The 23,933-nt window shown below is 42.3% G+C and overlaps 2 protein-coding genes across 3 annotated transcripts in view; one reads left to right on the forward strand and one right to left on the reverse strand.

The window, feature by feature from the left end:
• The window catches only part of ZnT77C (Zinc transporter 77C), a 16,454-nt gene extending 13,004 nt beyond the window's left edge, over positions 1-3,450 (forward strand). For both annotated transcript variants that reach the window (XM_028172720.2, XM_089732578.1), the window contains 3 exons: positions 1,368-1,543; positions 1,653-1,752; positions 2,012-3,450. In XM_028172720.2, the coding sequence (XP_028028521.2) occupies positions 1,368-1,543; positions 1,653-1,752; positions 2,012-2,139 (404 nt within the window). In that variant the 3' untranslated portion in view covers positions 2,140-3,450. The remainder of the gene's footprint in view (positions 1-1,367; positions 1,544-1,652; positions 1,753-2,011) is intronic.
• On the reverse strand, positions 3,107-23,757 carry LOC114241762 (spondin-1). The gene is made up of 15 exons (XM_028172718.2): positions 23,237-23,757; positions 22,066-22,304; positions 21,711-21,905; positions 21,392-21,598; positions 20,909-21,175; positions 19,907-20,072; positions 19,314-19,530; positions 18,364-18,576; positions 17,175-17,223; positions 15,254-15,439; positions 14,186-14,336; positions 12,986-13,174; positions 12,038-12,130; positions 5,229-5,323; positions 3,107-4,315 (listed from the first exon to the last, which is right to left on the reverse strand). Exons 1-15 carry the CDS (start codon positions 23,424-23,426, stop codon positions 4,163-4,165), a joined length of 2,610 nt encoding a protein of 869 aa, XP_028028519.2. The 5' UTR covers positions 23,427-23,757; the 3' UTR covers positions 3,107-4,162.
• Between the last annotated feature and the right edge of the window lie 176 nt (positions 23,758-23,933).

The following is a 23,933-nucleotide window of genomic DNA, read 5'->3' on the forward strand; positions in this document are numbered from 1 at the left end:
CAAAGATTTAACGAGTCGAATTCTATTCTCGTAAAATTTCATTGCCTCTAATGAAACATTTAACGTTGGCAAATACATAATAACCTTATTCTAGTAAGTTCATACAAATGACTCTAAAACGTCACTATACGTAAATATTGTCTGCCGTAAATAAACAATTATTCTCATTGAATCCTCGGTGAGCATTTGCAAATTGTCTGTTAGCTATTTTATATTTGTGTAAAACTTAGACAATCATTTTAATTAGGTTATCTTTATGTTGACGACACCGATAAATTCATTCATAGATAAAGGTAAATAAAGTAAGCTCCAATAGAATACTTATTTAAAAAATAATCAGTTAAGCCCTATTAAGAAATTATATGTTTATAATCTAAAAATTATTACAAGCGGCTCTTTAAAACGATAATGATGCTAAATCACTTCGAAATATGTAACTTAAGTCAGTAATTGAATTTTTATTATGTTACCAACAACAGTATTATAAAATTACACGGGTGGCACAAACATGATCCTGAGCGTGTCCTTTCTTCCTCTAATTCATTTTAAAATAATAACAAATATAAAAGCGATAAGCGCAAGTCGCATTTCAAGTTAATAAAAATATTAAACAAGTGTTCCAATAGTCGTGTGTTTTTGATACGTACGCGGAAACTGCCATTTGCGCTCAAATTCAAGAAGCAGCTTTTTTTTGGGATAAATATATTCCGGTTGGCCGGGATGCCTTTTCAGCTCTACTAGGATGGTTCGGCGAACTCGAGGGCTCAGCCGCGAGTGGGTTGGTTCAATAACAACTACTTGAAAGACTCCCACGGAGTCCTAATAGTTCAAGCTCTTTTGCGAATGAATCTACCACTGAATCGGAAACACAACCACCAGAGAAGATCCATTTTCAAACTCAGCAGAGCTCATGACATGGGTTAAGTGTCACGTCGAACTCTTCGACGAGTACTGTTAACTATGCCTTAGATGAAGCAAGCGAACTTTATTTTAACTGTACTTGAGACCTTAGAACTTATATCTCAAGGTGGGTGGCGCATTTATGTTATAGATGTCTATGGGCTCCAGTAACCACTTAACACCAGATGGGCTGTGAGCTCGTCCACCCATCTAAGCAATAAAAAAAAAGAACTAGTAGTGTCTAACAGCCCCAAACGGGTGAATCTGTAATGACGAGTCAAGGGTGAGCATGGTTGTTAACTGCTGCATATGCCGGGTCAGGGCTGTGGTCATTCGCCGCTTTCGGAACCTTTCTAAAATCATCCCTCCACACCTTCTATAGAGCATATGGATAACATGTTTATATATTTTTATTTGTTTTACACTATCTTTGGAGTTTTGTATTAAACAACAGTATTGTCTTTCAGTGCGTTCTGCTGGTCTTGTGCTCCTTCAAACCGTGCCTGAAGGTCTAGGAGCATGCGACTTGCGAACCGCCGCGCTCCGAGTCCCAGGAGTTTTCGCTATCCACGAACTGCACGTGTGGCAACTTCACAGGGATAAGGTGGTCGCCACGGCACACGTCATTTATGGAACGCACGAGGTAAACAAGCTACACAACCTTTGATTGCTCAGATCTAAATGAATCTCTGGTGTAAAATCCGCCGCTGACCAGCGTACTGAAAGGCTACATATTTTTTCTCGTTTCATAGGATTATCTCAAGAATTCAGCTCTAGTATGTGATGTTTTCAAACGCCACGGAATCGGGCTGGTCACTCTGCAGCCAGAATTCATGCTCACATCATCACGAGGTAAGCACTATGACAGTGAATTATCTAATTTGGTTCGAAAACTTAAAGACATTGTTATACCATTTTAGGTAGCAGTCTGGCCAAACCCTTTTGGTTAATGAGCGATTGTGATCACTAATCATCAAATTTGCAGTAATTCTTTTTCGTAGGCAATTTCAAAAAATGATAATAGGCATAAAGTAATCTTTATGCGATGTAGCTGCACGTTCTGACAAACTGTGGCCTCCGATCACCTTCTAATATTAGCATTTTCAAACAGGTACGGAAGAAGAAAAGAAGGAATTAATAGCATATGGAAACTTAGGTTGTTCCTGTCCTTGCGTCAAAGAATGCACCGGTCCTCGTTGCTGCGAACCCCCAAATATACCACCTATTATACGAATTTAAAAACCATTTGTAAAATAAGGATCCTCAAAATCTTGCCTTTAAGTAACTTTTACTAAATAAATTATTTTTAAATAGTTCTTAGAAGAAATTAGAATACTGAGATGCGCTTTTCTAAAAGTGCGTATTTAGGTCATAATTAAATATGTTAAACTTTAACGGGTTGCCAAGAAATGTAATGTAAAGATTTATGAAAATCGTATAACATAGCTCCTTCATATAATAAGTGCTTCCCTCCTCCGCTAATGGATGACTAAATGTACAACCACTCCTCGAAGTAAAAATGTAAAAATTGAAATTGACCTCTCGAATTCCCATCATTACCCATTCACAACTCTTTTTTTTTCTTTTGAATTATATTTTTAGTGAGATGTATGTAGTCTATGCCTGTTGTTTTGATTTAATTATATACGTCTGACATTTCACATTCATAATGGCGCGAAAACGGGCTTTTTTTGTTACTTACAATAATGATCGTAATTTGTAGCCCACGCCCGTTAGGTACCAATTTGCAAAAATCGTACTGCATCACAATCACAAACCAAAGAAATTCGTCCGAGTATCGCTGTTAAAGGTGAAATTTCTATTTTGCTGCGGTAAATAAAGAACTGCCCACAGTGAAAGTGAAATGAATAAAAACATAGTACGTGATGCCACAATGCTACAGCGAGTAGCGACTCATTTCCCATTGTTGTAATAAAATCACCGAGCAACAATAACATGTAATGTACAACAAAGACAACGCCATATTTTTCCTTGACAAGAATTTGTATGATATAGAACTCCGTTTGTCGTTAACGTCAAATAACCTATCTACATAATAAACGACATTTTATTATGTAGGTAGGTTATTTGTTGGAAATACGTCATAATTTGCTCAATATATTGCATTAATTTACAGTTAATTGTTTTGAATTAATTTTTAATTCGTGTTTTTTTAGCAAAGATTAACAAGAATAAACAACCAGGATCATTTACGTATTATTTAATTTGAATCAAGTGTAGAAAGATACACTAAGTCACTATTTATATTGTAAAATTTTAAAATTATTCCTATGTTTATAAATCAACAAGGTGCAACAACACTATATAATAGTTGAGATTCTTATTGAATCAAAATGGTTATTTGATATTCTTCAAACAGACGCGCTGTACAAATTGTGACTGTGATGTTTCTTTACAGTATTATTTAAGGAAATTATTTTTTAGTTTTCGTTTTTAAAAACTTATTATTTAAGTAATAGGTAAATAACATATATGTGTACAAAGTTAAATTGAAATTACCCAACGTGAAAATAAATAATCTTAATCTCTTATGATTTTTCATTCGTAAAATGCCTATTAAATTTGTAAGAAAACCTTATCAGTGACGACATATTCCCGTCAGTACATATATTAAGTGTATAATCTATGGTCAGTACGTCAAACACTGATTAGTAAAATGGCGTCGAAATGTTGACATTTTCAATCACTCGTTTAAAATACTAAATAAACAAATAGACAACAGGCCGGGAGTATTATAATTTTATTTATACATTATGAAATAGAAACAGGAATTCATTTGAATATGCAAATGATAATTCGATTAAGAGATAACGTAGCCATGTACTTGACACAGTTAACGAAATACCTTGACCTCTTAGAGTTATTTTTGAATCGTTTAGCGATGAACTAGAGTCGTTTAGACTAAGAGCGGCCATGTTTATTTATTTTATTGGTGGGTGAATGATCTCACGGCTCTCCTGGTGTGAAGTGGTCACTGGAGTCACGTTGAGGTATTAAATCGAATTCTCAGTTGTCAATAATTAGATTATTAGGTGTATCTATGTAATTTATTAATAACTACAATTATTATAACACTAATATGAGTTCCTTGAAATTGATATAATAACGTTAAATAGTCATAAATCACAATATCTCTGAACTTGTCTGTAGGTATAAGATACTATTTCTATAAAATTTTGAAGTTCTAATTATAAAAGATTACTTTTAAGGATTAATAATTAAGGAGGGTCTACAAAGTGTTTTATTCATAAGTTAAGCTATTACTTAAAGTGCTATCTTTGTCGATGGTCGAGTCTGTTGTGGAAGCCAGAATAGCGTTCCGACACTGGACTGGCCTGCAGGAGCGACTCTTCACAAGCCTTCGACATGAAGTCCCTAGACCTGAGTCTTTACTCTGTAATAACACAACAAAGTTTAGTTGCTATGCCGGAAAAAGTATTAAATTTAAATGATTTACGCTGCTGAAAACCATATATACATATATTTTTATTGGTCTAAGCGGGCAGTCGGTCTTACCGCCTATCAGATCTTCAGTAGTTATTGGAGCCCAAAAACATCAGCATTTGTATGGTATCACTCACCGTGAGACATGAGGACGATCTATTATGTGCTTTATATCTCAAGCGTTTTGTATAACGACTGTCAATTCCTCGAGCAATTAGATTAAATAGCTTATAAATTATGCGATACCAAATTATATGGTACGAAGTAATTCACTCATCGTGAAAATTGTACCTGGAACTACTTGTACTTGTACTACTACTTGTACTTGGTACTAGGCTTTTTACTGGTGCTAGGACCTCTTGTGAGTCCGCGCGGGTAGGTACCACCACCCTGCCTATTTCTGCCATGAAGCAATAATGCGTTTCGGTTTGAAGGGTAGGGCAGCCGTTGTAACTATACTTGAGACCTTAGAACTTATATCTCAAGGTGGGTGGCGCATTTACGTTGTAGATGTCTATGGGCTCCAGTAACCACTTAACACCAGGTGGGCTGTGAGCTCGTCCACCGATCTAAGCAATAAAAAAAAAAAAAAACTAGGCATGTAAGCATGTAAGACATGAATAGACGCTTATGACATGAGTAGGTAAAGATTATAAATACGTTCACCCTAATCTATATTTAGAACAACAAAAAAAATGTTTATTATACGAATACTAGTGGCGTATCTACAAAAAAAGCTTTGCTATTTACGTTAAAATGTTTTACGATACACTATTGCAAAACAGAAATTAAAAAGTCATCTTCCGTTGTTTCGAAAGCACTCGCTATGTTTCAGCTGAAAAGAAAAAAAAACCGGAACTCACCAATACTAATCTGTAGTTGAGTCTGACAGCGTAATTACAGTCGCCGACACAGTTACTCCATCCAAGCCACGGACCAGTTGCACACTTCATTGAATCTAGAGAACATTGCATTAAAGACTAATCGTAATTTAACTTTAGGACTATGTTGCATGAACGATCCCGTTTTTGGAGTGTTTTAAAATCCCATTATCTGTCGTCTACGTCTCAAAGAAAGTTCACCTATGTCATATCAAACTGCTGCATTTAAGGGCGGATCCAGTTTTGGAGCCAGGAGGGGGTCATATAGTCAAATTTAGATGCGTTCGTTCCCAGACGTTTGCCATTATACAAAGTTATTATATTATATTAAATTAATTAAATATTGAAGGTATGTAGTTACATAAAATCTGTATGGTGACAAAATATATAAATAAAATCATTATATTCAATTAGTGGTCCACCTAAATCCTGGAACCAGCTCAGGGGGTGGTCATGACCCCCATGACCCCCCCCCCCCTGGATCCGCCATTGGCTGCATTCATCGGCAGTGTATTACAACGATATTTTTTTTCTTTGGATATTCGTGAAAGGAAGGTAATCACATAAGATTAGGTAGCTCCTTTTTTTTCGACAGTAATAAAAACACAAATCTAGAAAAAAACAAAACAGTTATGTACTATATAATCCTCTGTTTAGCAAGACCAATTTGTGCTGTCTCGATAGTAATATACTTTTTTATTTATCTATTAACCAATTTCGAGTGTGAGTCCACAGTACGGTGATCAGCGCGGTGGCGGTAGCGGTGACGAGAGCGGAATATAAAATATAATAATATTGATATGAAACCGCCCTTTAGGTCATTTTTTCTAATACTACTAAAGCAGATAGGCCTGAGAGGCTATGTCTTCGTAGCCTTAACAAGTAGGTGAACTCATGGGGCTCAAACCTGGCGAATTTTTGTTCACAGTGCACAGACTATTAAGACGCCTGACGCGGCAGACGTGTCCATTTTAGCGCGCGTTGTATCTGAACATTATAACCGCGCATCGCGGGCACAGTACGGACCCAGGAAACGAGATATTACGTATAATCTTTCGCATTGAGCGACCTATTACGCGATTGACGAGTCGTCGGACTTACGTAGCTCTTCAATTCATTTCACATGTTTAATGACGGTAAACAATTACGAGTTTATAGGTACAATCCAATTTAAATCACACCATCACAGTACTAAAATTGACATAATTTTTGTCGATTGATACTTTTTGTCATGATCCTCAGCGATGAGGAAACGAATAAAATTCATTTGTGGTTTGGAGTTAGAAAAAATCTTTACAAGTGAACCCGGATAATAGAAACGAATGAATGGATGAATGGCTCAACTTTTACAAACCGACGTACATACATCTATACTAATATATAAATCTACAGTGGTTTTTACGGATGTTCCGTTATAACTATTTTATGATTGAAAGTTTACTGGTGGCCCGAAGGCCTTTCCAGTTTCACCAGGACAGGTGGGCGAGCTAAGGCTCAGCCAAGAGGGGTGGGATTTGCTAACAACTGCCCGAGCGCCTCCGAAGGAGACCTAACAACTCAAGAGCAATTGTTTCGCGAATGAATCTACTACCGGATCGGAATCGCGACCCGCTGAGAAGATCCGGCGAGAAACTCAGCGGGCTGATGCATGGGTTAGGTTGCACGTCGACCTCTTTGTCGAGTTCGACGAGTACGGTTACCGGGGTCCCTAAGCCTGCCCCTAGTATTAGAGCTGAAGGCATCTAATGCAAAGGTTATTGGATCTGATGGATCCGTAAGGACGTGTCTAGGGCGTCGACGGTGACTGGCTCCTGCATGATCAGGATTCGGAGAGTAGTCAGCGGCGGCAACGATAAGGCGATTATCATGACGCATAGCCTTATCGAAGTATCGTTCCGACGCTGACTTCATGTATTTCCGAATTGATTCGAGGCCCAGGTCGTCGTGTAGGTCAACGTTCCTCACGAACCACGGAGCGCCGACAGCTAACCTGCAAAAGCGGGATTGTAGGGATTGGAGGGTGTCTATGTGTGTGCGGGCCGCGTGAGCGAACACCACACTCGCGTAAGTCATGACGGGCCTTATGCAAGTTTTGTAAAGTGTCACCTTGTTCCGAAGGGACATTTTACTCCGCTTACAGATCATGGGGTAGAGTCTACCGAGAATAAACGCGGCACGGTCACGGACTGATTTTATATGCGGGCGGAATGTCATCGATGCATCCAGGGTAACGCCCAGGTACTTGACCTTCCTGGCCCAGGGTATGGGTTGTCTAAAGAGAGTAATCGGGGGTGTGAGATTCCTCCTCCTAATCCGGGAGGAAATCCGTGTGGAGCTTCCCCTCTGAAATAGCACCGCAGTACTTTTCGCTGGGTTGATGTCTATGCGCCATTTTCGGAACCACTGTCCTAGGGCTAGGGCTGCGCTCTGAAGCTTCTTCGCGATTAGGGACTTATTTCTACTAGAATAGTAAACAGTCGTGTCGTCGGCGAATAAAGCTAAATGGGTCGGCGGCGACCGGGGAATATCGTTGACGAATAAGCTAAATAGGAGGGGTGAGAGGACAGAGCCTTGCGGGACTCCAGCTGTGAGAGGTCGTGGGGAGGAGCGGGTTCCCTCGACTCGATATCGAAAAGAGCGGTTCGACAAGAAGTCCCGTATGATGAGCACGAGACTATCCGGCACGCCCATGTTGAATAGTTTGAAAATCAAACCATTGTGCCAGACTTTGTCGAACGCTTTTGCGACGTCGAAGAAGAGAGCTCCCGTGTATAACGGTTTTGGTCGATTAAGCCCCACAAGAATGTGCTCCGTGAGGCGGTGCACCTGTTGAACGCATGAATGATTTGTACGGAATCCGAATTGTTCATCGATGAGAATGCCCTTGGATGAGACGAAATCTCTGAGGCGCTTGTAGAGCAGACGCTCATACAGTTTGCCTAGAGACATGAGGAGGCTAATCGGGCGGTAGCTCGTCGGATGATTTTTTGGTTTACCGGGTTTATGTATGCCGATAACGTCCGCTTCTTTCCACACCGCGGGAAAGATACAGTTCGCCATAGCGGCATTGAAAATAGATGCCAACATCACGATGAGTTGGACGGGTAGAAGTTTAATAACGCGGTTAGATATACCGTCGGAACCGGGAGCCTTGCGAGGACGTAGGTCTTTGATCAAGTCTTTAACTTCCATCGGGGTGACGGGTGGTAACGCATCCGAGGGTGGCAAGGAGGCTCTGCGTTCTACCTCACTGTCTACTAATTCTACATGAACAGGGTCCACGGATTGAGTGCTGGGCGTGCACTGGGTTTGCAATGTATCGGCCAGCAGCTCTGCTTTTTCGTCATCATCAAAGGCCGCGAGTCGGCCTGAGGGGCCTACGAGGGGGGGCATAGTTACTACCGTATCCGATTTGAGAGTACGAGCTAAGCGGTAGTAAGACCTTTGGGAGGGCGCGAGTCCTTCTAAGAAATCAGACCATCTGGCATCTCGGACTTCGGCGATGCGAGACTTTACGTCGCGTTGTAGGGCACGCATTCGAATACGATTTTCCGCGGTAGGATACCTGTCGTAGGCGCGTATCGAGGCGTTCTTAGCTCTAAGGAGTTCCCTAATATCGTCGGACAATTTGAAGCGGTGAAGGAAGTCCTCCGCTACAACTTGTTTCGATGACCTATCTAATGTCGAGGTGATGTGTGATGTTAAGATGTCTATGGCTTCAGCGGTATCCTGAGGAGACGGGGTAGAGTCCGGGTTAAACGGGAGCGATGGTGGATCAGATTCAGCCAGGCTGATGCCCAGCGTGTGCCAATCCACCACAGTCCTCGTGACGGGAACGGAATCGGGAGCGCGACCGAGCTTCATGACGACGGGACGGTGGTCTGAATCTAACTCTGAAACTACTTCGATCGAGTGTAAGCGCAGAGTTACGTTTTTTAATAACGCTATGTCGAGTATATCCGGGCGATGCGCGATATTTAGCGGGTAGTGAGTCGGGGTTAACGGAGCGACGATATCGAAGGCGAGATCATCGACTAACGCGTCAAGCCGCCTGCCATTCGGGGTTGTGGTGTGTGAGTTCCACCTGATGTGTTTACAATTTAGGTCGCCCGCCAGAATGACAGAGCTCCCCATACCGAGCAGCGCCTCAATATCACTGCTTAGAACGATCTTATCCGGTGGAAGATAAACGGACGCGATAACGATCGGCGCGTGTCCCGTCAGTGAGATTCGGCACACTGATGCTTCGATATTAGCGAGCGCGGGAGGATCGAGCGGGACGCAATGCAGGGCTCTTCTATAGTAAATAACGGTACCACCACCACGGGCAGAGAGCCTGTCGTTCCTGACCATGTTATAGTTCGCGATTTTAGGGTCACGGCGCGCGGGCTTAAGTAGGGTCTCCTGCACTAAGAAAATGTCAATTTGATGGTCACGCAAAAAATCACAAACCTGATCACGTTGATTTGCGAGACCGTAAGCGTTAAAAAATCCTATTGTTACGGATAAGGGTTTTATTCTACTAATGTACGCCATTGATTACCGGCGGAGTGAGGGGAGGACGTACGTATTTAACGACGCGTATACGTCAGCGTATTCTTGCACAACGGCGATGAAATGTTGTGCAGTGGAGGCGGCGCGAATGGCGTCACCCAAAGCGTTAACACGCTCAAAGTTGATCGACTGAAAAAAGTCAATCGCTAGAGCGAGATTTTCGGACGCGGTCGGAGGGCAGGTCGCGGGGGAGGGACGTATCGCGGGGGTGGGACGAGTCGCGGGGGAGAGAGTTGTAGCCGTGTTCGTGTACGGCAACGGTTTAGCCCAAGCCGAGACGCTGGGCACCGACGCCGGCACGAAAGCAGGCTTAGCCTTCGGCACAGAGGGTACCGTGGCTTTGATGTCTGGGCCGGAAGCTCGGAGGCGGTTTTGACGGGCGACGCGGCGATTTATTTTTGGAGCTCGGGGGCAACCACGGTAATTCGCGGGGTGACCCTGTGTTCGACACAGGACGCAGCTAGGCGGTTCCGTTGCGGTTTTTTGGTCGCGAGCGCAGAGGGCCGTGGCGTGATCGCCCAAACACTTAACACATCGGGGGCGCGCGTGACAGTTACGGGAAGAGTGCCCGTACAATTGACAGTTATGGCACTGACTAGGAGTGCCTTTTTTATGGGGGACTTCGACGGCAATACCGGAGAGCCTACAGACGGTCCGAATGTTAAAAATTTGCTTACCCTCGGGGGTAGGCTGGAGGGCGACTAAAACCATATTGTATGGCTCCCTACCGCGGCCGGTGTGCATGCGGTGCACGGAATTTACTGGTAGGCCTTGTTCTATCAGATCTGCCTTGACGAGATCGGCATCTAGCTCCTTCGGGATTCCACGTATGACAACGCGGAGTTCGCGCTCCTCCTGGAGCGTATAAGTGTGGAAACTTATACGCTCCTTTCGGAGGTAACTTGAGAGGGCCCTATGGTCGTCGGGTGTCGTTACTTTTATTTGAATCCCGTTGGCGAGATTACGGGCGCTGGCAAAATTAATATTTTTGGCCTTAAGGGCCAGGGAAACTCGGTCCCAAGCTGCCTTCTCTTGAAGGATAACCGGGGGAGGGGTCTGAGTTTTAGATTGCGCCACCGGTCGCGGCGACGGAGTGGCACGGGCTGGAGGCGCAACGGGAGTCTGAGGGCGGGGGCGCGACGCGTTCGCGGCTTTGCTAATTTTAGCGGCCGCGAGAGCTCGAGACTCCGCGGCACGCTTCTTACCCTTTTGTACCAGGGTGAATCCATCCGTCGATGAGGCGGGGGCGAGGTCGACCTCCATCTCCGAGTCAGAGTCGGAGGACGAGGAGGCGGGCGCAGGTGACCTACAAGCAGGAGTTTTGGAGGGCGCGACGGAGGCCGCGGATGATCGCGCTGCTGGAACGGTGGCCACGGCGGACGACGCAGTAGTTTTACTCGCCAGTATAGGCGACGCGGGAACGGCAGGCACGACGGAGGCTGCGGTGCTCGATGTAGACGCTTTGCACGAAGGCGACGCAGGAGCAGCGAGCACGGCGGAGTCTTCGAGAGAGCTCGCAGTGTGATTGGCCTTGAAAGCCAGAAACTCTGAGGCGAGCTGTGGGTGACGAAGTCGGAGGAATTCCACGAATACAGCGTCCATGATCGCTGAGTACCCAGGTGGGGCGGCCCCGGGTCTTGAAAACACTCGCCTTGCGGCGAGGCCCCAACTTCTCGGACCTGAGCGGTTCTATTGAACACAGGTGGCAATGCGGCGCGATTACTACAGGACAAAGAAAAAGCACAACAAAACAGAAATTACAAAAAGAAGCAAAACAAATAAATACTTGCAGGAAAACACTTTGTCGGCAAATGTTCCACGAACACAAAAATAACTAAAACAAAACAAATAAAAGCTTCCAGGAAACACACTTGGTCGGCAGATGTATCACGAACACAGGCCGCGCGAACAATGGCCGGGCTAACAAAAGCCGGGCGAACAAAGACCGGGCGATCGAGTGGACGATGAGCACGTCCGCACGTGACGGGTGCCTCTATCGGAATGACCGTTATAACTACTGAACCATGCATCAGATTGATTTGAAACTTGGTATCCATGTAGAAAATACATTTGCTTAATGGATAGGCTAATATTTATATGAGTGTTGGACTCCCTAGACCAGTTGCGGGGGCGTTAATGATGAGAATCTTTGTGGGGGCGAGAAATAATAATGTTCATTTTAAATGCCCAGCGAAGCGGTCGGGTACAGCTAGTATAATCTATAAAATTGAGCTTACCGCGCACCGTTGGCTTGTCATTCAACATGACCTCGTTGTCATCAGATGAAGGGGTCGCTTTCATTTTTTTTATTCTCGTTTCGCTCACAGCTTCTGTGTAAAAAATTAACAAAAGAATCTATACAACCGTAACGTGCACAAAAGGTCGCTAAAGTGCTCGTAAAATGTGAGTGTACATTTAAACGCGCTTTGTGCACTAATGTGTCCATTTCATTCAAGATAACTTCTTAACAATCTAAACTAAAGACTCTTTGTCGTCCGAGTGGAAGATTACGGTCCATTTGATCGTAAGGTCACCATAATTTCTGAACTATCAACGACATAACCGAGTTTTTTTTATTACATTAAACATGCAGACGAGCTCACAGCTCATCGCCTCCTGAGGTTAAGTTATTACTGGAGCCTATGCACCCCATTTATATATCCCGCCACTCATCTTGATAAATCTCACTACAACCTAATTTATAAGATTGAACCGACAAAATTTTCGTAATAACTAACGATTGACGTACGTTGATTTATTTTGGAACTTCTAATGGTGATAACACGAAAGCAGTTAATGAATGTTACAAATTAGTTTGTATCGTCATATCGACAATTCAGATTGACAATGTGAGCTAATACAAAAAAAAGTAATTATTTTTTAATTATTTTTATTGCGTAAATGAATGGACGAGCTCACAGCCCACCTGGTGTTAATTGATTATTAAGCCCATGGACATCTACAACGTAAATGCCGCCACCCATCTCGAGATATAAGTTCTAAGGTCTCAGTATAGTTACAACGGCTGCACCACCCTTCAAACCAAAATGCATTACTGCTTCACGGCAGAAATAAGCAAGGCAGTGGTACCGACCCGTGCGGACTCACAAGAGTTCCTACCATCAGTAAATAGTCTTATAGCTAATGAGTCTATTTGAAATATGAAGTAGGTATTTCATACGAACCCGATTTCTTTCCTACCGAGGTGTTCTTGTGACATACGCTCAAACACTCATCTCTGTCACGGAAATTATTGTCGTTTCCTCCGCAGCCGGAGTATCCGAACGGTTCACAGGACTTGCGGGGCCAGTCGTAGAACCAACGCTCCTGATACCTGCGACAATGGCCGACCGACATCGGTAGCTTGCAGATTTCTGAAAACCACTTATAATAATTAGAGGATCATGTCTTTACTACGCTACAACGAATACATAAGAGTCGTCATGTTTATTAATGTGAATAAATAATGTATAGAAAATGAAGACTTCGTGGCCTAAAGGATAAGACGTCCGGTGCATTCATATCTAACGATGCAACGAGGTTCGAATCCCGCAGGCGGGTACCAATTTTTTTAATGAATTACGTACTTAACAAATGTTTTCGATTGACTTCCATGGTGAAGGAATAACATCTTGTAATAAAAATCAAACCCGCAAAATTATAATTTGCGCAATTACTGGTGGTAGGATCTCTTGTGAGTTCGCATGGGTAAGTACCACCGCCCCGCCTATTTCTGTCGTGAAGCAGTTATGCGTTTCGGCTTGAAGGGTGGGACAGCCGTTGTTACTATACTGAGACCTTAGAACTCATATCTCAAGGTGGGTCGCTGCATGTACGTGGCAGATGTCTATCGGCTCCGGTAACCACTTAACACCAGGTGGGCTATGAGCTCGTCCACCTATCTATGCATTAAAAAAACCACGCGTATAAGACTTTCATTATATTTAAGGCTTCAAAAAACTTTGGAAGTACAACGGAATACTGCTGTGACCGCTGCTAAGATGTTTAGTACATTTTAAGTGTTGCAAACGTCTATTAATAATACAATATTACATCTTCCATTAATCATAGACGTCTCGTAATCAGATATTATTTTTTAGACACGTCCAGCACTCTGTAAACATTACTCACTACTTCGTTGTACGCTAATGTAGGTTCTACTTTGTAAAATCTGCGTTACAAGAGACCATTGACTTCGCGTATCACTTGATTTTAGATTGTATTACATTGCGTGCTGTGCAAAAATCATAAAAACAATAATAAAAGTAAATTCTTCTGACTCAACTAAATTCATTAAAGATGATGATACCGTTTAAATTGTACTCAACCTTTTAAAATATAAAATAAAAAGCTTTATCATTAATAAAAAAAAATTGTTAAATTACTTGAAGAGTAATTAAAATTGATGCAGCTTCTGTCTTCTCCGTCGCAAAAGGCCTCTTGTTGAGTCAAAGTGAACTGGCATCGTTCTAGATGTTCCTCTACGAGATTTTCAATTTCTGGGTCCTCTGCGGTTACGTTTTCTGTAGCAACTTCCTAGAAAAAAACTCGACTAAAAGATAACAATAAGATATAAAAATAAATCAATTAACTTTTCGATGTTACTTTTTATTACTAAGGCTCTTCGGCAGGGACGTCTTAAACTAGGATGGGGCCCTTGGGCACACAAGAATTTGAGGCCCTTTTGGAAAGTAAAAACAGCGAATTATAATAACATTTTTTTACTGAGTATGAGACCATTTATTATAGGTAATCAAATACAGTATGATATAATATGTCATTAATGATATTAGAATACTGCTGGTTTTTTGGTTACGATTTCGATAACGGTTTCTTTCGGGATTTCTATTGAGCAAAATCTTCTATTATAGGCATAGTATATGCCTTGTAAATACCTTCTGACTACTGATTTGTGAAAAACGTGTTATGTGCCCGACAAAAATGTTCTGAGAATAAACGTGTGAGAGAAATTGTCGGCCTTTCGGGGCCCTCTGAGAATGGGGGCCCTGGGCACGGGCCCCGTGTACACTTATGGTAAAGACGGTATTGCTCTTCGGTCCACCTGACAGCTAATAGTCATCGCGGGTTACGAAGGTCACTGACCAACATTTTGTATCATTAATTTGTAGTTTATGCGTTAATTTTTACTGGTGGTAGGACCTCTTGTCAGTCCGCATAGGTACCACCACCCCGCCTATTTCTGCCGTGAAGCAGTAATGCGTTTCGGTTTGAAGGGTGAGGCAGCCGTTGTAACTATAGTGAGGCCTTAGAACTTATATCTCAAGGTAGGTGGCGCATTTACGTCGTAGATGTCGTTGGGCTCCGGTAGCCACTTAACACCGGGTGGGCTGTGAGCTCGTCCACCCATCTAAGCAATAAATAAAAAAATAATAAAAAAAAACTTAAATTAATTTTGTATCATAATAAAGATTCAGAGCCGATATTTAAATTACCAAGTTCTGCAATTCGGCAAAACGTTGATTCCACTGAGCCAGCAATCGTTTCGACATGAGCTGTTGCACGCGCGTCTCTCGCACTACGTACACGCGCGTGCGCAGTCGGCGGCCGCGCCCGCACCGCGCCGAGCACGGCGACCAGTCGCTCCATGACGTCACTCTACACTCTCCTCTAGGATTGTCCTATTTAAGTAAATATACTATTTTACTAAGTAACTGTGGAAGATTCAACCCCCAATCCCGATTCTGCAGGATAGCCGTCGGAGCACCATGGTTCCTGAGGAACGTGGATCTTCACGATGACCTGGAGCTCGACTCTGTCAGTAAGTATTTACAGTCAGCATCGCTGCGCCGCTTTAACAAGGCGACACGACATTAGAACCTTCTTGTCGTGGCCGCTGGAAACTACATACCCGATCCTGTAGACCGAATAGTAAACCGTCGACGTCGCCTAAAGCACGTCATTACGGATCCTCCTGATCCATTAACGGTGCTTTTAGGCCCCACAAGCACCGGGCACCGTCCTCGTCGAACCCGTCGCTTGCGACGAAGGGCTCGACGAGCGAATTAACCCATAGACACAGCCCACTGAGTTTCTCGCCGGATCTTCTCAGTGGGTCGCGTTTCCGATCCGGTGCTAGATTCTGCGAAGCACTGCTCTTGCTAGGGTCAGTTTAGCAACTCTCCGGTTTGAGCCCCATGAGCTCACCTACACACGTTAGGGCGAAGCTGAAATAGCCTCTCAAGGCAATCAGCATAGGTAGAAACAAAAAAAAAGTGGTAGATTGGCTGGTAGTTGGCATACTAAAATAAGCGGTAGGCAGCGGCTTGGCTCTGCCCCTGGCATTGCTGAAGTCCATGGGCGACGGTAACCACTCACCCTCAGGTGGGCCGTGTGCTCAAGGGCTGCAAGGGCAATAAAAAAATTATAATAAAAAAATTTATGGTCGGTCAGAAAGGCCTTAGGCCTTAGGCCTTATCAAAAGGTTCAAGATCACCTAAAAAGTAACGGAGAGGGCTATGCTTGAAGTTTTCCTGCAAGCTCGAATCAGGAATGAGGAGATTCGCAGGAAAATCATGATAAGTGACATAGCCCAAAGAACTGTGAGTTTGAAGTTCCAATGAACAGGGTATATTACTCATAACAGATGATTGCTAAAGGCTAAAAAGTTCTCGAGCGGTGACCGCGTACCAGAAAATATAGCGTAGGTAATCTTTCTACGCGATATATTATTGAAGTTCGTGAGAATCCGCGACCGGTGGACTGGTGATTGTGGTAAATCTTGGGGAACGACTATATCCAGCAGTACAGGTTGGTGGGTTGATAGATAAATAGCTAGTCGTCGTCCGTACTGTTATAGATAAGATGTCTGGTGTAGTCAGCTGGCATGATTCAATTCTGGACACATAACAAATCTTATGACTATACCACAATAAATTAGCGAACTTCCTAATGAGCGCTCTATATAAGTTGAAATGCACTTAGATGAGATCGTTAATAGTTATAGTTGTAATTTTTGAGTTGAAATCACGAGTCTCAGAAGTTTGACCTGACCTTATTACTTACAAGTGGCGGGGGTTGGGGACAAAACCGAGGCACTAAGATTTTAACCCCAATCAGTGTATTTATTCTAAGCCCCAATCGATCGAATATTATTATGTTCTTAAACAAATACGTTTAACCACGCTCTATCAAGTCGCTTTCTTGTATCTACGTTCAATCGGGTATACATATGAAATTGATTTTAAATTAATTTACTGATAAACTGCATTCTAGAAATCTTCAACATGGCCGATACTTGAAATTGGAATACAAAAAACCCCATAGGTATAAGACTGAACAGATTTTATATTCTTACTTCGTTTTAAAAACGGGATAAATATATTTTAGTACCTAATTGTCTAATTAATCACATACCACGAAAAACCAATCGAAACTCGACATGTTCGCGTATCGGGGCGGTGGTCTGAAAAGCAAAAAAAAAAAACTCAACATTTAAAATAGAAATGCCAAATGTCAAAATATTTAATAGTTATACACACATACACGCTATTTAATAGTTAAACGAACAGAACGAGATTAATTGATAAGCGTAAAAAAAATATGTACCTAGTAACTGTAATTAATACACATGCATTGAAAGAAAAGAAAATGAGATTAATTATTAGATTATTTTTTTTAATGCTTAGTTTAAAAATCATGCTTTAATAGCTCTTATATTGTACACTATTCCCCTCTTATACATCGTATTTCTCTCTGCTAATGGTTTGCTGGAAGAAAACTCATGAATGAGTTAAGCTCGCCTTTGTACATAGTATTTAGACATTCTCTAAATCTGTTTTTATTGTATTTTCTTTTTGTGTACAATAAGTATAAATAAAAAATAAAAATAAATAAATTAATTAATTTGACAGATTAACAAAAAAATTGATATCTTACAAAACCGCTGTTCTCAGTTTTAAGAAATATTCTTATGAATTAGATTGACAGACCGGTTGAAATATTGTCATATTTGAACGACTTCATTAATAAAATGGCTTTTACTAGGGTTAGTGTTAGCAATGTCGTCAGTTTTGAGCCCCGCGAGCTCATCTACTTTTTTTTTTTGCTAAAATGGGTGGACGATCTCACAGCCCATTCGGTGTTAAATGGTTACTGGAGCCCAGAGACATTTACAACGTAAATGCGCCACCCACCTTGAGACATAAGATCTAAGGTCTCAAGTATAGTTACAACGGCTGCCCCACCCCCCATACCGAAACGCATTACTGCTTCACGGCACAAATAGGCATGGTGGTGGTACCTACCTACGCGGACTCACAAGAGGACTACCACCAGTAATTACGCAAATTTCAATTTTATGGCATTGATTTTATTACACGATGTTATTCCTTCACCGTGGAAGTCAATCGTGAACATTTGTTGAGTACGTATTTCATTACGCTACTTGTTAGGGTTACGCTGAAATGGCCTCTCAAGGCCATCACTTAGGTAGGAAAAAAATGTATCTGTATATTTTAATTAATTCAATAAAATTCGAACGTAGAGCTCATTTCAAACTGCGGTTGGATAACGCCTTAACTTGTTCCAAGAGAAATGGACTAACTGTTCACACGGTCCCTCGGCGCAGGGCATGGCCTGGCTGAGTATAGTGCGGGCGCGGAAGCCGATGTGACATCGTTTGTACGCTCGCGGGGCGAGGTAGTGCCGCGTGCGGGCCCGCACCCCGCACCCGTCGCACGGGGACCACTCCGACCACGGAGACATCGCACACGGGCCGCTCGACTCCGCTGGGTCTGGCTCGTATTCCGATACAGCTCTAGTGCCCACCAAAAGGTACGTCAATTAAATGTAAAATCTTCACACATTCTTCATAGCATTTCAGTTCGTAGTGTTTATAGAGAATTTGTTGACGTGAAACTTCTTTAGGCGCGTTGAGAGTTTGAGAGTAAAATTTAGCACGCGAAAGATTGGTTACGGCTAGAGAGAAAAGATACAATTTAGGACGAGCGGGAGTGAGAAAATAGACAGAGCGTCTCGCGAACCACTCGACCGTGGAGAGAGGAAAGGACAAAGCGAGCTAGGTCGTTATTTAGTTTAGCAATATCTATTGGACTTCATATAAACTACTACATTGCAAGGCCAATTATGTGAACAGCTTAGTTTCTAAAATATTTACCATAAGCGGTATTTTAAATAAAAGTAATGTTTTAAATTATCACTCAAAATATTATTAAGTAAAACTCCTTCGGTAATCATCGAATACTAGCAACGACTTCTTTCTGAGCTTATGTTATTTCTCGAGGTACGTTGAAGTTTCACTTCTTTCACGTGCACCAAGTCGCACGTGCACCAGCTTTTTCTTATTACTATAGCCTCTCAACTAAACACTGAATGTAAATAAATTATTTTCGGCTTCAATAGTGGAATAATCATTAGTACGACGCAGTCGAGACTTGGTTTCTCATAACCTGATAGGTTCTGATAAATTTGTTTGTTTACTATACGGTGTCGTCACAAACATTATTTATGAAGTTAGGATACATTTGGAAATACCGGCAATGCATCCTCGGTCCGTGGCAGTGTTTGTAATCTGTGAGTTGGACGCGACAAGCCTCAGCGTGGGCCCGCGCCGGCCAGACGTAGTCGCGCTGGCGGGAGGCGCGGCCCGCACCGCACGTCACGCTGCACGGACCCCACGGACCCCACCCGTGTGTCGCGCACCAACCTCCCGCACCGACACCTTCTTGAACGTTCTGATCCGTTCCGGGCTCTTGTTATAGTTGCGAGAAAAAATGATAAATCTTCATTGCGCCTTTATAAAAAATCTATCTAAATATATTTTTAACTGAAAAAAAAAACAATATTTTATACAATCATGCCAGGCGCCTATTTCTGCCGTGAAGCAGTAATGCGTTTCGGTTTGAAGGGTGGGGCAGCCGTGGTAACAATAGGTGGGTGGCGTATTTACGTTGTAGATGTCTATAGGCTCCAGTAACTATTTAACACCAGGTGGGCTATGAGCTCGTCCACCCACCTAAGCAATAAAAAAAAGGTGTCTTATGAGTTATGAGGACTTCACTGACGACATTAGAATGAAACTCTAAACTAATACCATATTAAAATCGATCTCTCACTCGACGACTTACCTGTGACATCACAGCTCTTCTCATATAAACGCAATCTGGTTAATCGAACGCGCGCAAAGGGTCTCATTTCCCCGGTCGTGCTGAAAAACGGTGAGCGCACATCGCGAGGCCAATCCGTCCTTAGAGCTCGCACGGGCGCCGCTGGAATCGTTGGCATACGACGAGACTGTAAACAAACCAATTTTTAAAAAAAGTCTCAAGTGAAGTTTACGTCAAACCCGACAAATTAGCGTGACTCCAATTAGTAGAGCATTTTTTAAGCCGACATGGTACATGTCTAAATCTAGATGCGATAGGTTTTGAAAATTATAATAGCCACTATCCCAATGCAATTGGACAATTCGTTCTAGGGATAAATTTTGAGATAAGAAATCTTCGATCAATAATACTACAATTGAGGCTTTTTTATTGCTTTGATTGATGGACGAGCTCACGGTCTAACTGTTGTTAAGTGGTTACCGGAGCCCGTAGACATCAACAACGTAAATGTTCTAACCACCCATGTTCTAAGGTCTCAGTTTACAACGGCAGCCCCGCCCTTCAGACCGAAACGTCTTGCTGCTTCACGGTAGAAATAAGCACCGTAGTGGTACCTACCCGTACAGGCTCACAAGAGGTCCTACCACCAGTAATTACGCAAATTATAATTTTGCCGGTTTGATTTTTATTAAGCGATGTTTTTTCTAAACCGTGGAAGTCAATCGTGAACATTTGTTAAGTACATAATTTATTTAAAAAAATTGCAATCGCTTGCGGGATTCGAACACCGTTGCATCGCTAGGTACGAATGCACCAGACGTCTTATCATTTAGGCCACGACGACTTTAAGCCTAGAACACATAGGTTCCGATACCAACCGTGCTTCTTCTATACAATAAAAATGAAAACTTTCAAGGGCGTAACTGCTAAAAGTCTGAATTGAGCCCTTGACAGTTTGACTTCTGTGTAGCAAATGTATTTTTGGCTTGAGTCAAAATGATTACTTTCAATTACATTACTCACAGTATAACTTATGCCATTATCTGTACCAGCATCGTAAGGATACAACGACAGTGAGGCCGACGTTCTCCATGTACAATTCACGTTGCAGAGCTCCAACGCCGAAACTCCTACGATCCAGTCTGGCGAAGGAGCTAATTTGGCAGCCAAAGATACCAGATGGTGCTTGGCGTCTACACGAAACACAGCAAACGTACTTGGAATGCCAGTTCCCGTCACTTGCTGCCACGATATACCACGGGCTTTGATTATCGTACGGATATGATCACTCTAAAACACAATAGCACAATAAAATAAATTATAAAGTGAAACAAAAAATTCAGACTACATTAAAAATACAATAAGTATTTAAACGCACAAAGTTTCAATTATTTTATATAACACAAATACACTTGAAAACATTACTCTCTTTGAGAGTAAATAAAGAGGAGTAGAGCCCCTATTGAAGAAACAAAGTATAATTTTTATAGGATTGGTCATTGGTACCTCTGCTTTTAATTCTTTTTCGAGGGCTGTGGTAGAGCCGTCATCGGCGAGACGCCTTAAACCAGTCGTCGCTACTCGACCTTCTTGCCAGACCCTGTACTGTGCAGTATGTGAGGCGCCAATTATATCACCAAAATGGGCATGAGCATTCTCCGGAGGAAACTCACGAGGATGGGTGTTGCGAGACCACATTCCTTCGAAATTTACCTTAAATGAACACATTTTATAATAATTTCATAGATTCGACCAAACAACTTACTATAACTAAGAAATAATAATTTTCCTAAAACTTCTGATGTGAATATTAAAGGAACATTACCTCATATTTTGCTTCATCACAAGCACAGCAGGGCTCAACAATGGGTGGTTGTCGATTCAGGCTAGAAGGTCCAGCCGAAGTGGGGCAGATCTTACGAGCCAAAACAGACCATTTATTTGCGGTCAGCGTGGGACCGACACGAGCAGACAGCCGCACGCAAACTCCTCTCACACTTAAAGGTGCATTCCATATTACCTGGTAAAGAATTTATATGTTTACTAACAGTGTCATTGTTTCAATTGATTGATGCATTGTTGATTTTCATTTCTGTCCCGTATCTTCTTCATTAGTAGTCGGGTGTCATTTGCCACTGATATCTACTTTCACCTATAACTATAGATTTCGATGAGCTCACCTGCACTTCTGTCTTAGGGTGGGCAGTAGCATTATCGACGGCTGGAGCACAGGATTCATGAAGTTTAGTCTGAGCATCGTAAGCCTGGAATACTCCCAGCGGCTGGTGAGGGTCAGCTGTTGCTCTCAGGTCTCCTTGCTCTGTTTCGTCTTTTGAAAAATCACTCGCGACTTCAGCCCATATCTTGAAGCCGGTAAACGGATTGGGGCCTTGACCGCTGTTAGCCCCTCGGAGCGTAACTAAAACCAACGCACCTCAATAGAATCATTCACAGAATTAGCGATAGACATCAGTCTAAAGCTGAAGTGTATTTTTACCGGGAATGATCGACATTGAGTGGTTACCGAGAACAATAGGCGCCTTAACATAAATGTTGTCGCTCCCCATTTCGTCTAACTATAAATTAAAAGAAAATAATGACTATGCGTAACGCCTGTAACAAAAACATTACATCGGAATCGGACAGAAATAAAGACGTCACAGAACTGTGCGAACACAATGTCGAATCTTAGATAACAATTAACAATATTTCATCAAAACAAATGAGTGTGCAACCACATTCTCTTCTAACTACCACTTTTCCGTTTCTTTATTTTCGTATCTAACTCATTTCGTATTTCTTATTTTGAGTATTTGTGACAGAGCGTGTTGTGAACATGCATCTGCGTTATGTCTATTTTGGCAGCTAAGTTACCCTGCGCTCCTCTTTGTAATTGTTTTGTTTATTATTGGTGGTAGGACCTCTTGAGTCCGCGCGGGTAGGTACCACCGCCCTGCCTATTTCTGCCGTGAAGCAGTAATGCGTTTCGATTTGAAGGGTAGGGCGGCCGTTGTAACTATACTGATATCTTAGTACTTATCTCAAGGTATGCGCGGGGACCTCGTAGGAGGTTCGGCCCCTGGCCGGAAAAAAAAATGGTGGCGGATTTACGTTGTAAATGTTTATGGGCTCCAGTAACAACTTAACACCAGGTGGGCTGTGAGCTCGTCCACCCATCTAAGCAATAAAAATAAAATAAAGTAAAAGGTAAGCTATTACGAGCAATTGGTAAACTGCGCCTGATCTCAAGGCAAGAGACGACTTTTAATTTGTGTTTTCTACAGACTTTGAGAATCGCTTGCCAACAGGTGAGCGGTCACATCTACATTCATTAATAAAAAGGTATTTTACCGGTATACAGCTCTCCTGGTATAAACAAATCTGGTTCGCCTGATATACGCAAGCTGAAATGATCATCGGTGGGCTGCGCGTGCGCCGGAGCCTGTTCACACTTAGCCAAGGACTCACCAGCAACAAATATCGCATTCTCAAAAGAAACTACCAAGACCAATAAAAACCTCAACGCTTCCGTCTCGTGCATATTTAAATATTCTATATGCTTTCCAATATGAAATGTTTTTCCATTTTCGAACAGCTCCTACATAAAAAAAAATCGAACTAACTTTACTGCAGCATCTGGGTTATGTAAACGAAACCAAATGGAATTTTTAATCCGGCTTTTCAGAAGCCCTTGTAAACAAAAGAATGTCAAGTCTATTCACTCATTACAATTAAAAAACATTTAAATAAACAGGCAGGGATTCACAACTTATGTTACTATACATAAAACCGCCGCAATTTAACAATCTTGAAGTAATTTTAGCAGACAAAGGAACTCGTAATGTGGACGCCAGAACCGCCCGCCCTCGGCATCAACTGATCGCGTACTGACGCACCCCTACATAGACTAAGTACATTGCTATATAGAGCCTTTTGAATTCCAGCTCTATACTTCTTATATGTAAACGGAGAACTGTTTCAGAGATATTGCCATGTAATTATTAACGTGAGTTGCATTATGATCAGTACTTATATAACATTGATCTGC

This window comes from Bombyx mandarina, chromosome 13 (assembly GCF_030267445.1).
Source record: "Bombyx mandarina strain Sakado chromosome 13, ASM3026744v2".
NCBI lineage: Eukaryota > Metazoa > Arthropoda > Insecta > Lepidoptera > Bombycidae > Bombyx > Bombyx mandarina.

What these genes read in the sequence shown, in the direction of transcription:
- LOC114241762 (XM_028172718.2), bottom strand. Translation starts at nt 23,426, where the DNA reads ATGCACGAGACGGAAGCGTTGAGGTTTTTATTGGTCTTGGTAGTTTCT. An exon ending in ACCAGGAGAGCTGTATACCG is followed by an intron (nt 22,305 to 23,236) that starts GTAAAATACCTT and finishes CGTTGGTTTTAG; the next exon opens with TTACGCTCCGAGGGGCTAAC. An exon ending in CTCGGTAGGAAAGAAATCGG is followed by an intron (nt 12,131 to 12,985) that starts GTTCGTATGAAA and finishes TTTTTTACACAG; the next exon opens with AAGCTGTGAGCGAAACGAGA.